This window comes from Vanessa cardui, chromosome 19, assembly GCF_905220365.1.
Source record: "Vanessa cardui chromosome 19, ilVanCard2.1, whole genome shotgun sequence".
NCBI classification, from domain to species: domain Eukaryota; kingdom Metazoa; phylum Arthropoda; class Insecta; order Lepidoptera; family Nymphalidae; genus Vanessa; species Vanessa cardui.
Window position 1 is genome coordinate 787,139 of NC_061141.1, and position 12,710 is coordinate 799,848.

Here is a 12,710-nt window from a genome sequence, read left to right on the forward strand (position 1 = left end):
AATCTTGTGCGCAGGGACTTATGTTGCGGTGTTCGGAGAAAGACTATTTAAAAAACATTTAAAATTTATTTTATTAATTAATTACATTTGACTTATCTATCTAATGCTTTTACAAGACTGATTTTAAATTCTGATATTAATTATTTACGAAAACAAAATGGAATGTGCGTGTAAGCAGTTTCATTGTGTTCTATACTCCATCGTCAGGGGTATGCGCAGGGTTATTGCACTATAACTAGGGTCGTGATTTTCTAGCTTCAGAAGCTTAAAGTTTAGTTTAGAGGGTCCCCTGAACTCACCATAGCTACGCCACTGATACATACCTAGTATACATATATGTCATCCTATAACTTTTAAAGAGGAATAGACTTTTACGATCCTCTTTACAATATTATAATTTTTCTGTCCATATATGGCATTTAATAAGATTAGTATGTGTTATAATAATAATATTTTAATCTGGTATTTTTGTACTTATACAGTTAATATCAACACGAAACTACACAAAGTACGAACTCAACAAATCTCTAAACGAGTTCCTGGAGCAAATAAAATTACATCTACTTGATGACATCGGAGCCAAGCCCACGAAGCTGTCGGAGTGCCTGGCGGGCAATATCAGTGGAAATGCTGTTGGACATGCGGCCTTGTAAGTAATTGTATACCAAGTTAATGACTAATTTTTTATAATTTATTTTTTGTTAAATTATATATTTAATATGTCTGATTCCTTAAATCTTTTCAAAGTACTTCAATCAAGAGACACTTATTCACATAAATAAGATAGAATAACAGTTTTTATTGTCACAAACACTACAGCACTAAACAAGTTAGTTCTCACTCACTGTCGTATTCCAATTCGTTGCTAATTAAACTTTTCGAATAATCTATATACAAATCAGACGACCTTGGTGGACCATTTTTCATTGTTCCAGATTCACTAAGGTATTAGCAAGAACATCAAAACTACTTGTAGCAGAGTTACCTCACCTCCAAGACATCCGCGGTGTTACGGAATTACCATATATCAAACAACTCCATTCAAATGTAGCGCATAAGCTTAATGTCAAGGATGCTCTGGCTAAATACTTGACAAACAGGGAGGAACTCACAAAACAACTAGTTAAATTGACAAATAGTACAAAATTGGTGAAGAATATTGAAGATGGTGAAATAAATCTGCTTTTGGTGAGTATCTGTTACTAAAGGCAAAAATTGCATTTTAAGTTTTTTTTCTTCTTAAATAAATGTATTGTATATATGTATACTTACTTAATCTAGATATAATTCAGAGTTCTTTGTTATCTCACACAATCATAGCTTAATTAGTGGAGTAGGCCCTTTTCTTACTTTTGACCAACTCATAAAATCAAAATAGTCACTGTTAAAATATTAAATGTACCAAAAAATTTCCAGGCGAAAGAACTTCAACCAGTAGACGAATATTTCCACTTACAAGACTACTCGTGGGAGGATATCTGCATGCTCCACAACTGCGATGAAATGATATCCATAATCAATACACATATCAACTTAACGCTCGTCGCAGTCAACGTAAGTATTTTGTAATTTTCAATAGGCATACTAACCAGAAGAGTCGAGATTGCCCAGTGGTTAGGACGCGTGCATCTTAACCCATGATTGCGGGTTTAAACCCAGGCAAGCACCGCTGTTTCATATGCTTAATTTGTCTTTATAATTCATCTCATGCTCAGCGGTGAAGGAAAACATCGTGAGGAAACCTGCATGTGACAAATTTCATATAAATTCTACCACATGTGTATTCCACCAACCCGCATTGGAACAGCGTGGTGGAATATGTTCCAAACCTTCTTCTTAAAGGGAGAGGAGGCATTTAGCCCAGCTGTGGGAATTTACAGACTGTTGTTGTTATTGATGTTGTATACTAGCAAGTGGTCAACTGATGCTATGTGGTCACTAGAGCCCATAAATATTCGGGCTGTAGAAAATATTTCCCACTCCTAAAATCGTCAATACACCACCAACCTTGGTACCTAAGATGTTGTGTATTTTGTTCCAGTGGTTACACTTGCTTCCTCACCTTTCAAGCCAGAACACAACAATGCTTATTATTACCTACTATTACCTAACTAGATGGGCCTGCGCAGTCCTTATTTCTGAAGGATTACTAAGTAATCCTTAATTTTACTCTAACATTTATTGCCTTTCCTTGGATGTGTTTTTGAAACTCCCAAAGTTGCTAGTGAATAGGTGATGCAAGGAGTGTAATGTAATGTAAAAAAAATCCATGGACTGTAATTACCACATGCCATAAAAAAAAACTTGATACAAAATTAAATAGTTAGCGCAGTAAAATATTACTTTTAATTATTTGGTTATTGTTCTCAGGTACCCGAACTTCAAACGAAAGAGTTCTGGCGTTTTAACTTCATATCCGCAATCATAGGCCACATGCAGGTGTTGATGGATCACGTAGCCAGGGTTCTCGGGGTGGTCAGCGGGATCGACATCCAGGGAGTGCTGGAAGGAAAATTGGAGTCCTTACTGGATACAGGGATGCAATTGATGATGGACGAAACTTTGGATAGTATTTTGTACAGGTATTGAATGAAACCAGTGTGTTTAATTAAGGCGATAAGCAGTACATAGTTTGAATAGACATATTTTTTTGTATGTTATAGGTTGGCGGGCGAACATATGGGCCACCAGATGGTAAGTGGTCACCATCACCCATAGACAATGACGCTGTAAGAAATATTAACTATTCCTAACATCGTTAATGTGCCACCAACCTTGGGAACTAAGATGTTATGTCCCTTGTGCCTGTAGTTACACTGGCTCACTCACCCTTCAAACCGGAACACAACAATACTGAGTACTGCTATTTGGCGGTAAAATAACTGATGAGTGGGTGGTACTACCCAAACGGGCTTGCACAAAGCCCTACCACCAAGTAAAATATGGATGATTTTTTTTATTCAATATGTTAAAAATTAGGTAGATAGGTATATTTTAGTAAGATTATTCATCTTTATGTTCAACACAATTAGGTTCGTTTATAGTAACACTAGCGACCCGCCCCGGCTTCGGCAATGATATGACATCACAGTAGAAACTTCTAAAATTATCAGTGTTTCTTTACTAAATTGTCCATGTATTGTATATAAAAACCTTCTTCTCAAATCACTCTATTGAAAAAACCGCTTCAAAATCCATTGCGTAGTTTCATAGATCTAAGCTAATATAGGTTTATAAGGACAGAGACTTTGATTTATACTGTGAAGTGGTTTTTTTTATCAATGGAATATTTCCAACGATTTACTTCCACATTCCAGTATACGAGGAGTGTTGGAGGAATTGAAACCATTACTCAATGGCACTTCGCTGGATTTCGACGTGAATGCAATTGCTGACGGTCTAAATATCCTTCATAATTTCAAAAACTACATCATTGAAGAAGATATCAAAGGTATAATCAATGATGTTGTAGTAAACAGATATGTTATTAACGCGCAAAAAGTGAAGACTAGAAAACGTCCTAATTGGGACGTTTGCCTTTAGTCGTTTTACGTAGTAATACGTTTTGCGTAATTAAAACATCTAGTTATCCCTTTTAATTATTGTTTTTATCAAGCTATCCTTTTTACTTTTAACGAAATGTAAAAATAAACTAAAATAAACGGTCCCCGACGCGGCACACTTTTTTCTGTTGTTTAGTATGGATATAACATATCTGTTTATTAGAATATCATTGGGTATAATATAATTTTCTAGTTTATAAGAACAATACAATCAAACCCAGGCCATACAATCATATTACGTTTGTACTATTTTTTAGTGAATGTGTCCCAAATCTTCTCGAAACCGGAGCTCATAGAATCTGGTCTCAATGACTTGGGCATCAACAACACTAATTTCTGGTCGATCGCAGCTCCGAGGATCCAAGCTGGATACATAGCAATTAAAGCGGTATGTTTTACACAAAATACATATAGAATTACAATAGTAATACTTTTTATGAATGAGCCCAGATGGCCGAATGGTCAGAATGCTTGCATCTTAACCTATGATTGCGGGTTCAAAACCAGACAAGCACCGCTGAATATTCATCTGCGTAATTTGTCTTATTAATTCATCTCGTGCTCGGTGGTGAAGGAAAACATAGTGAGGAAACCGACACGTGTCTAATTTTATAGAAATTCTGCCACATGTATATTCCACCAACCCGCATTGGAACAGCGTGGTGGAATATGTTCTGACCCTTCTCCTCGAAGGGTGAGGAGGCCTTAGCCCAACAGTGGGAAATTTACAGGTTGTTGTTGTTGTTGTATGAATTAGTCGTTAGTAAATACCTTATTCTCTTGTTTCAGCTACTTGTCCAAAAACAGGGTAAATACAGCATCAGCGATTTCACTTGTCAGATAGATGACATGTCCAAGGTCCTGGTCCCTGGTAATGTAGACGTGGTGACCTTGGACGATGTGTACGCGGCGGTGGTGGAACAGTTCTGCGGTCTACCAGACGATCGCGTCAAGAGTATTCTGCCCGTTCTTCTGAAGAATATTGATTTTGAGATGATCTTTGATAAGGTTTGTTAGAGATAAGTTATTTATTTAGAATTTTAGTCTCCGTGTACAAACGTGACGCATTGAATATATTTGAACCTCATATCAAATGCGCTACGCTTCTGCGAACCGTACTTGCGTCAACATCGTATGGGGTACCTTTTGCCCACTATTTTGTAAACTATAAACAATTTCTTACAGTTTTAAATTAACTCTTGACCAAAATAATGAGCCAAAGTATTCATTTTTGGCCATAGAATAATGAAATTACCCAGGCTAGCACTGGTAAAATAAAAAATATCAAAATATACTCGTACTTTATTTAAGTAGGCTTTTACAAGCCATTTTTAATAATACTATATTAAGCGAAACTACGAATTAAAGTTATTAATATAAGTGATATTAATCGTTCTCTGTAACTGATTTGCTATCTCATAATATATTTAAGTTTCTTAATATTCCTTTCAGATTAAATCTTTCCTGCTAACGAAACTCTTTATGGCATCTAACCTCACTCAATCAGAAGGTGACATAGTTCTGTCCCAATTCGGAAAGATGGCGGCGCTTATTCCAGAACTACAAACGAGTATAGGAAATATAACTGAAAGTCTGTCGAATGAGCCACTTCTGTTGCGGATGAAGAAGAGTGCCTCTGTCGGGGACATGCTAGCTTGTATGTTTTTGATTTTATGTTTATATATTTAAGATTCATAATACTAAGATTTTTTTTTAATTTCAATAAATCTTTCAAAAAGAGATCAAGATAATAATTTATAGGATCATAATATTTATAAAACTATTACTTTTAAACTAGTAGCTTCCGCCCCGTGATATTTACATAGTAAAATGTCCTTTTTTGTATCCCATAATTTATAATTTTAACTAACTTGTAAATGCCCATTGAAAAAGTTTATATTCGATATGATTCGGTTAAGACCATTTTGGATTTGTTTTTAAACGTTAAGAAAAAAGTATTAAAAAATCTTTTTTTTCGTCTATATTGTTTTATGCATTAGAGCATGAAGCTTGCGATACTAATTTTATTAAATAATTTTATTAAATAAATAATTAAATAACGAGCTTCATGCAAGAGCCGATGATTGCGGGTTCAAACCCAGGCAAGCACCGCTGATTCATGTGCTTAATTTGTCTTTATAATTCATCTCGTGCTCAGCGGTGAAGGAAAACATCGTGAGGATGTTTTCCTTCACCGCTTGTGCAGGTTGCATATGACAAATTTCATAGAAATTCTGCCACATGCCAACTCGGTTTGGAACAACGTAGTGGAATATGTTCCAAACCTTCTCCTCAAAGGGAGAGGAGGCCTTTAGCCCAGCAGTGGGAATTTACAGGCTGTTGTTGTTGATGTTGTTGAGCTTCATGCAGTAATACTCTAGTACAGAAGACGGCAAAGTAATAAGAATAATGGCAAATTTTCAGCGCCAGACTTTTTAGCGGACGCAGGGAAGATGCTCTGCGGCAAACCGTTCCGCGCGGACCTCAACCGCTTTTACAAGTCCATCGTGCGCATGCCGGACCGCGCCGCCGAGCCCGACGCGGCACAACTGCACGCCTTGCCCAGTGAGACATCTTGAATATAACCAAACAATCTAAATTGTAAACGAATTCATGGGCTATCTTTATTATGAAATGGGTAGGATAATGGGCAAATGAGTTCTGGTGACCAGTTGTCACCATTACCCATAAATGGTCGGCATAAAGTTCCTTTTATCTCGCCAACACGAACTTAGTTATTCCTCGTGCATGGCTATTTCTAATCATATACCACTATGTACCTTATTAATTTGACAAAAAAAAATAACAAAAAAAAAAGACCCGCTGAGTTTCTTTCGCCGGTTCTTCTCAGGTCAGGGTGTTCCTTTTTCCGAACCGGTGGTAGTGTTTATTTGACAATCAATAAGTAAGTGTAATGCTTCTATATTGAATAAAGGAATTTGAGTTTGAGTTTGAGTTATGTAACTGCCATAACTCACTCACCCTTGAAACCGGAACACAATAATAATAAGTACAGCAGTTTGATGCCCAAGATTGTTGGAGCATTGCTGTGATGTAATAGTTATTACTCGAAACACTTATGTCTATGAACGGTAGACATTATTTGTAGTGTATTGTAAGTATGGTTTTATTTCCAGCTGATTTCTGCCGTTCGCTCTACAAAGATATAATCAGCATGGAAGGAGGAAAGATAGTTTGGAGCTTCGTCAAACCTCTCATAGTGGGCAGGATACTGTACACTCCGTACGTTCCCGCCGTGCAAAGAATTATTGAAAAGGTTTGTTTTATTTATATTAATATTATCAATGCGAAAGTAACTGTAATAATTTTGTAAATATTTTTATACCGTACAATGTAGGTTTCTCAAAGCATTTTTAACCATGTTACCGCATTGAATTAAATGTTAACCTACCATAAAGATAAAATAATAAACATATATACACATCCAAATTGAAAATCTCCTTCATTTGAAAATTAATTTATTTATGAAGAACTTTCACATATAAATTTTCGAGGATCAACTAACATTTGCGCTTACAAATCTGAACTAATAAACTTTCAATTAATGTAATTAGTATCTTAAATACTTGTAATTACAAGGATAGGCAATGCGCTACATATAATGTTATTACATGTTTAATTTGGGTAGTAAAAATAAAATCTTTTTTTATTATACGACCTCCATGATCGAGTAGTGTGTACACCGGTTTTCATGAGTACGCCACTCTGAGGTCGATTCCCTCGGTTCGATTCCCGGCCGAGTCGATGTAGATTACCATTAGTTTTCTATGTTGTCTTGGGTCTGGGTGTTTGTGGTACCGTCGTTACTTCTGATTTCCATAACACAAGTGCTTCAGCTACTTACATTGGGATCAGAGTAATGTATGTGATGTTGTCTCATATTTATTTATTTATTTATTTACTATACATCATAATATAATCCTTTATTAATTGTAATGTATTTCTTTAGGCCAATTCGACGTTTGCACCAATGGTCAAGATGGTCAATCTTGTCCACTCCTTCGCCAACTCATTCTCGGCCGTGGACAAATTAAGCGTGCATCGAGGTGGTTTAGACGCTTTGAAGAATCTAATGACAGTACCACAGTACGCTGGAATAAGAAAGAGCCTGCTTGGAGATGTTCAAGCACCAAATATAGATGTTGATGGAATATTCGATGATTTTGGTGATACAAAAGTAAGTAGTGATGATATTTAATTTGAAAATACTGCAATACAAATGATTAAATAGAATAATAGATATAGATATGTCTATGTACCTATAATTTTAAACTCAGCTCATACATGAATCTTTGATCAATTTTGTTCATGGAAGTTTTCTCGAAGTAAACTTTACGAGAGATTTACAAGAGAAAGAGTTCAGAGATGCAACCATGGGCAAGAAAATAGAAAAATCACTTGTAGTTTTTTTTTTAAGGTATAGGTTGACGGACGGGCATATGGGCCACCTGATAGAAATATTAACTATTCCTTACATCGTCAATGTGCCACCAACCTTGGGAACTAAGATGTTATGTCCCTTGTGCTTGTAGTTACACTGGCTCACTCACTTATCAGACAGGAACACAACAATACTGAGTAGTGTTATTTGGCGGTAGAATAACTGGTGAGTGGGTGGTACCTACCCAGACGGGCTTGCACAAAGCCCTACCACCAATTGTAGTTGTAGTTGATATTTTACTTTCATAATCTGTAGAGAGTTCAATCAAAGGGCAAAAGATTTTTTTAAAGCTGGACTTATACCCAGATGCAGCACTTTAAGCTTGCCATTAAACCAAGTAATGGACAATAATTCCTATGGCCATTTTGTAGGCATTGGGCAGTATGTTGAAGAAAGCATCCGATCTCCTACATTGTGTCAATCTCAATCGCTTCGAACCGATGCCCACTGAGCACGAACTCGCCCAGGAAGCCGCGAGACTCACGCTGGTCAATGAGTTCTCTGCAGGTAAATCTCTTTTATCTATATTCTTCCTTGTAATTTATATAACGGAGCAGGCATGTCCGAGCGCGTTTTTAAAAAGCATGACGTCAGCACAGCTGACGTCACGAGTGTCAGAGTTTCGATCTATAACCATCTTTGGTGGTATGAAATAAAACTCAGGAAATAATCCTCTCTGATTTATTCCAATATGAGACGGTCCGATCGCTCCGACGGCTCGACCAAGTCTGTCGAAACCAGCGGTCGCTTGATCTTTTATAACAAAAATAGGTGGGTAGACTTATTCACTCAAGATAACAGTTGTTTACAAACATTAAATTTTTCAGAGTAATTTAACATTTCAAAATTCACTAGAAATTATTCATTTAACAATGAAACAGTTTTAAATTAATAAAATAATCATTTCTGGACACGTGTTTTTCTTAAATTCGTGGTTCCGCGCCGACACGGCCATTCTGACAAGCGGTGCGCGCTCTGCACCTGCCTAAGTTGTGCGATTGGAAATCTGCGAATCAAAAAACATTTTTGAAGCAGGTATCTGTAAGCAACACATCATGTTGACCTTTGATAATTGTTTTGTAAAACAGTACACAAAGAAATCTCTCATGCACCTTTATTATAATAAATATGGGCAGATTTTACGCATACTATGCTCATAACTGTGTCATAATAACTGTTAAAGTTTCTCGTAGATCTGTGGTGTATACATGTCTATACCACGGTCCACAAGGTCTCCCTACGGTATCTCATGGTTCTCTGTGGATACATCAAGGATCCGTGGGTAGCTCGAGGGTAACACGTGGTTAGCTCAGAGGTATCACTCTCCAGACTATGGTATATACATGGCTACTAAAGGTTCTCGTAGATCTGTGGTGTATACATGTCTAACCACGGTCCACAAGGTCTCCCTACGGTATCTCATGGTTCTCTGTGGATACATCAAGGATCCGCGGGTAGCTCGAGGGTAACACGTGGTTAGCTCAGAGGTATCACTCTCCAGATTACGGTATATAAATGGCTACCACGGCTCCACAACGCCTCCCAACGGTATCTCATGGTTCACTTTTGGATACATCAAGGATCCGTGAGTAGTACGAGGGTAACACGTGGTTAGCTCAGAGGTATCACTCTCAAACCAGAGTGTACGTGTCTAGTTATGGTTGCATGAGGAATCTCAATGGTAATTAAAATTTTTTTTTTTTTTTTTTTTTTTTTTGTTATTGTTTTTTTTTTTTTTTCTATTTCTTTTTCTTTTTAGATTTGAAGAGGTAAGATAAGTAAATTTTGCCTCACAGTTTTATGCGATGATTAGTTCTCGTCGATGTTGACCACTCGGACGGACTGACCAGCTCGGGACTAACTGACCAGCTTGTGATATGGATGGCAACTCCCGCTGTCTCGGCCATTCTGCGGAACGGTGCGTGCTCTGCACCGGTCGCGTTTCTGGTTGTGATGCTCGGCGAAGCTGATCACGAGCGCCCACTGCCGACCACCTTCTCCACTGTCGTAATTTTTATGAAACCTGTAAATCTCGAAAGGCACACTTAATTAGTCATATCATGTAATAGTGGTTACGTGGAGTCTTAATCTTTATGTTGAAAATAATTAATTTTAGTTTTCTGAGAATAGAAAAGATGACTGTTATATTTCGAACAAGAGTCATTCGTTGCTGTAGTTGTGTTATTAGTGACATTCTGCAGGATGGTGCGTGCTCTGCACCAGTCGCATTTCTTGGTCGCCCGTTGTGGTTCACGACGAAGCTGATCACGAGCGCCCTCTGCCGACCACCTTCGCGGTGCGATGCGATGTTATTCTTATGAAACCTGTAAATCTCGAAAAACACAATTAATTAATCACATCAAGTAAAGGTGGTTACGTGGACTCTTTAATGTTTATGCTGAAAACAATTAATTTTATTTTTGAGAGTAGAAGCGACGACTGTTCTATTCCGCACAAGATTATGTCCTCTGTTTGGTTATTGATGTCGATCAGGTTTAAGAAGTTCAGGTGGTATGCAATGTTTTCTTTGTGTAATAAGTGACTGGTGCAGCTCCATAAACTAGATGCACTGTTCGGTCTCATAGTTCTTCATTTTTATTAACTCGTTTTTGAGGGTAGTAATAATTCTTAATACTTCGCCATTTGCTCGGCTATTTCCTGATGTGTTGTTTATCTAAGTGTCTCATTTCCCCGTGATATCCATGATCTCCGTGATCCACATGGTCACTTGTTGATTTTTCAATTCAGATGTGCCACACATATGAACAGCATGGTAAATGAGGATGCCCTTGAAGCGTATTGTTCTTAATTGTAGGAAGTAGCCGCCTCAAGTGTGGACGAAGTGGGTATTCTCGCACTAGTCGGCCTTGGAGCTGATGAATTATTTATTGGATCCATGGCTTGCGGTCCTCCCACTTAGATGGGCCCCATTACACCGAAGTTGCTCGGATGTACCAGGCAGTTAGTGTGAAGTGCTTAGAGATCTTCTTATCACTTCGCAATATGGTTCTGTCTTGTAGCGATCCTTATGTGACAGGCGGAACCGAAGCTGATGAGGACGTAGCAGAGATCGGAGCTTGTTCCAATCCCGCTTCTGATAACGGAGCAGGCATGTCCGAGCGCGTTTTTAAAAAGCATGACGTCAGCACAGCTGACGTCACGAGTGTCAGAGTTTCGATCTATAACCATCTTTGGTGGTATGAAATAAAACTCAGGAAATAATCCTCTCTGATTTATTCCAATATGAGACGGTCCGATCGCTCCGACGGCTCGACCAAGTCTGTCGAAACCAGCGGTCGCTTGATCTTTTATAACAAAAATAGGTGGGTAGACTTATTCACTCAAGATAACAGTTGTTTACAAACATTAAATTTTTCAGAGTAATTTAACATTTCAAAATTCACTAGAAATTATTCATTTAACAATGAAACAGTTTTAAATTAATAAAATAATCATTTCTGGACACGTGTTTTTCTTAAATTCGTGGTTCCGCGCCGACATATATGTTCTGCATATTTGGCAAGTCTTCAATGATGTTGTAGTAAACAGATATGTTATTAACGCGCAAAAAGTGAAGACTAGAAAACGTCCTAATTGGGACGTTTGCCTTTAGTTGTTTTACGTAGTAATACGTTATAATACATCATAATTACGTAGTAATACGTTTTCCGTAATTAAAACATCTAGTTACCCCTTTTACTTATTGTTTTTATCAAGCTATCCTTTTTACTTTTAACGAAATGTAAAAATAAACTAAAATAAACGGTCCCCGACGCGGCACACTTTTTTCTGTTGTTTAGTATGGATATAACATATCTGTTTATTAGAATATCATTGCAAATCTTTCATTCTCTCTAGGAGGTCATCTCTATTATAGACATATTTGTATTATATAGTGTCCTCTTAGTTAATCTAATGATCACCTTATGAGGAAAGAGAACCCGAAGTCTGAACCCCGTTTAGTATAGTCTAAAGACATTACTATTCTTTGGAGTGATAACCAGTAACTTAAAGTTTAATATGCCCATGGATTGGGCAACATGAATTCGCCGTGACATTTTTCTAAAAATTGTAACATCTGAGACAAAATTATAAAAACAAATAAATATGTATGTGTTTTTGCAACGCGAATTATTTCACTGAGCAAACACTCAGTGCCATTTTTTTATTTATTAGTGGTTGTAGCTAATAGTGAGTAATCTTTCTTTGTAATTATTTTTATTACAAGAAAATGGCAAAATTAAGGTATTTAAATAAAACTAGTTATAACGAATTTTAATCGCGTTTATTAATTATTTTGGACATTCCGACGTTTCGAGCACTTTACAGCGTTCGTGGTCACGGGTAGACTAAGGTGGCATTTGTCTATTTGAAGAACAAAGAAATATTATTTGCAACTACCGCCAACGATTGGCGATTATCGCGATTAAAATCCGTTATAACTAGTTTTATTTAAATGTGTAATAATCGCGAAAATGTAAACCAACATTATTAAGGTATTTTTTTTTTTAATGTTATCGTTCATTATGTAGTAATAACATATGTATATTTTACTTAGGTCTGGTGTTCATGAATATGAGTAAAACGCAAAGCGCTATCCCGTCAAACATCGAATATAAGATACGAATGGATATAGAAAATGCACCGCCCACTAACCGGCTGACAAATTAGTAAGTACACTCATT

The 12,710-nt window shown here is 37.0% G+C and overlaps 1 protein-coding gene across 1 annotated transcript in view; it reads left to right on the forward strand.

The window, feature by feature from the left end:
• The window catches only part of LOC124538088, a 110,412-nt gene that overhangs the window by 77,562 nt on the left and 20,140 nt on the right, over window positions 1–12,710 (forward strand). Inside the window, exons 28-40 of the mRNA XM_047115094.1 lie at window positions 483–649; window positions 936–1,188; window positions 1,417–1,554; window positions 2,371–2,582; window positions 3,318–3,451; window positions 3,821–3,951; window positions 4,353–4,571; window positions 5,016–5,220; window positions 5,988–6,128; window positions 6,701–6,840; window positions 7,534–7,761; window positions 8,397–8,532; window positions 12,584–12,695. Coding sequence (XP_046971050.1) covers window positions 483–649; window positions 936–1,188; window positions 1,417–1,554; window positions 2,371–2,582; window positions 3,318–3,451; window positions 3,821–3,951; window positions 4,353–4,571; window positions 5,016–5,220; window positions 5,988–6,128; window positions 6,701–6,840; window positions 7,534–7,761; window positions 8,397–8,532; window positions 12,584–12,695 — 2,216 coding nt within the window. The remainder of the gene's footprint in view (window positions 1–482; window positions 650–935; window positions 1,189–1,416; window positions 1,555–2,370; window positions 2,583–3,317; window positions 3,452–3,820; window positions 3,952–4,352; window positions 4,572–5,015; window positions 5,221–5,987; window positions 6,129–6,700; window positions 6,841–7,533; window positions 7,762–8,396; window positions 8,533–12,583; window positions 12,696–12,710) is intronic.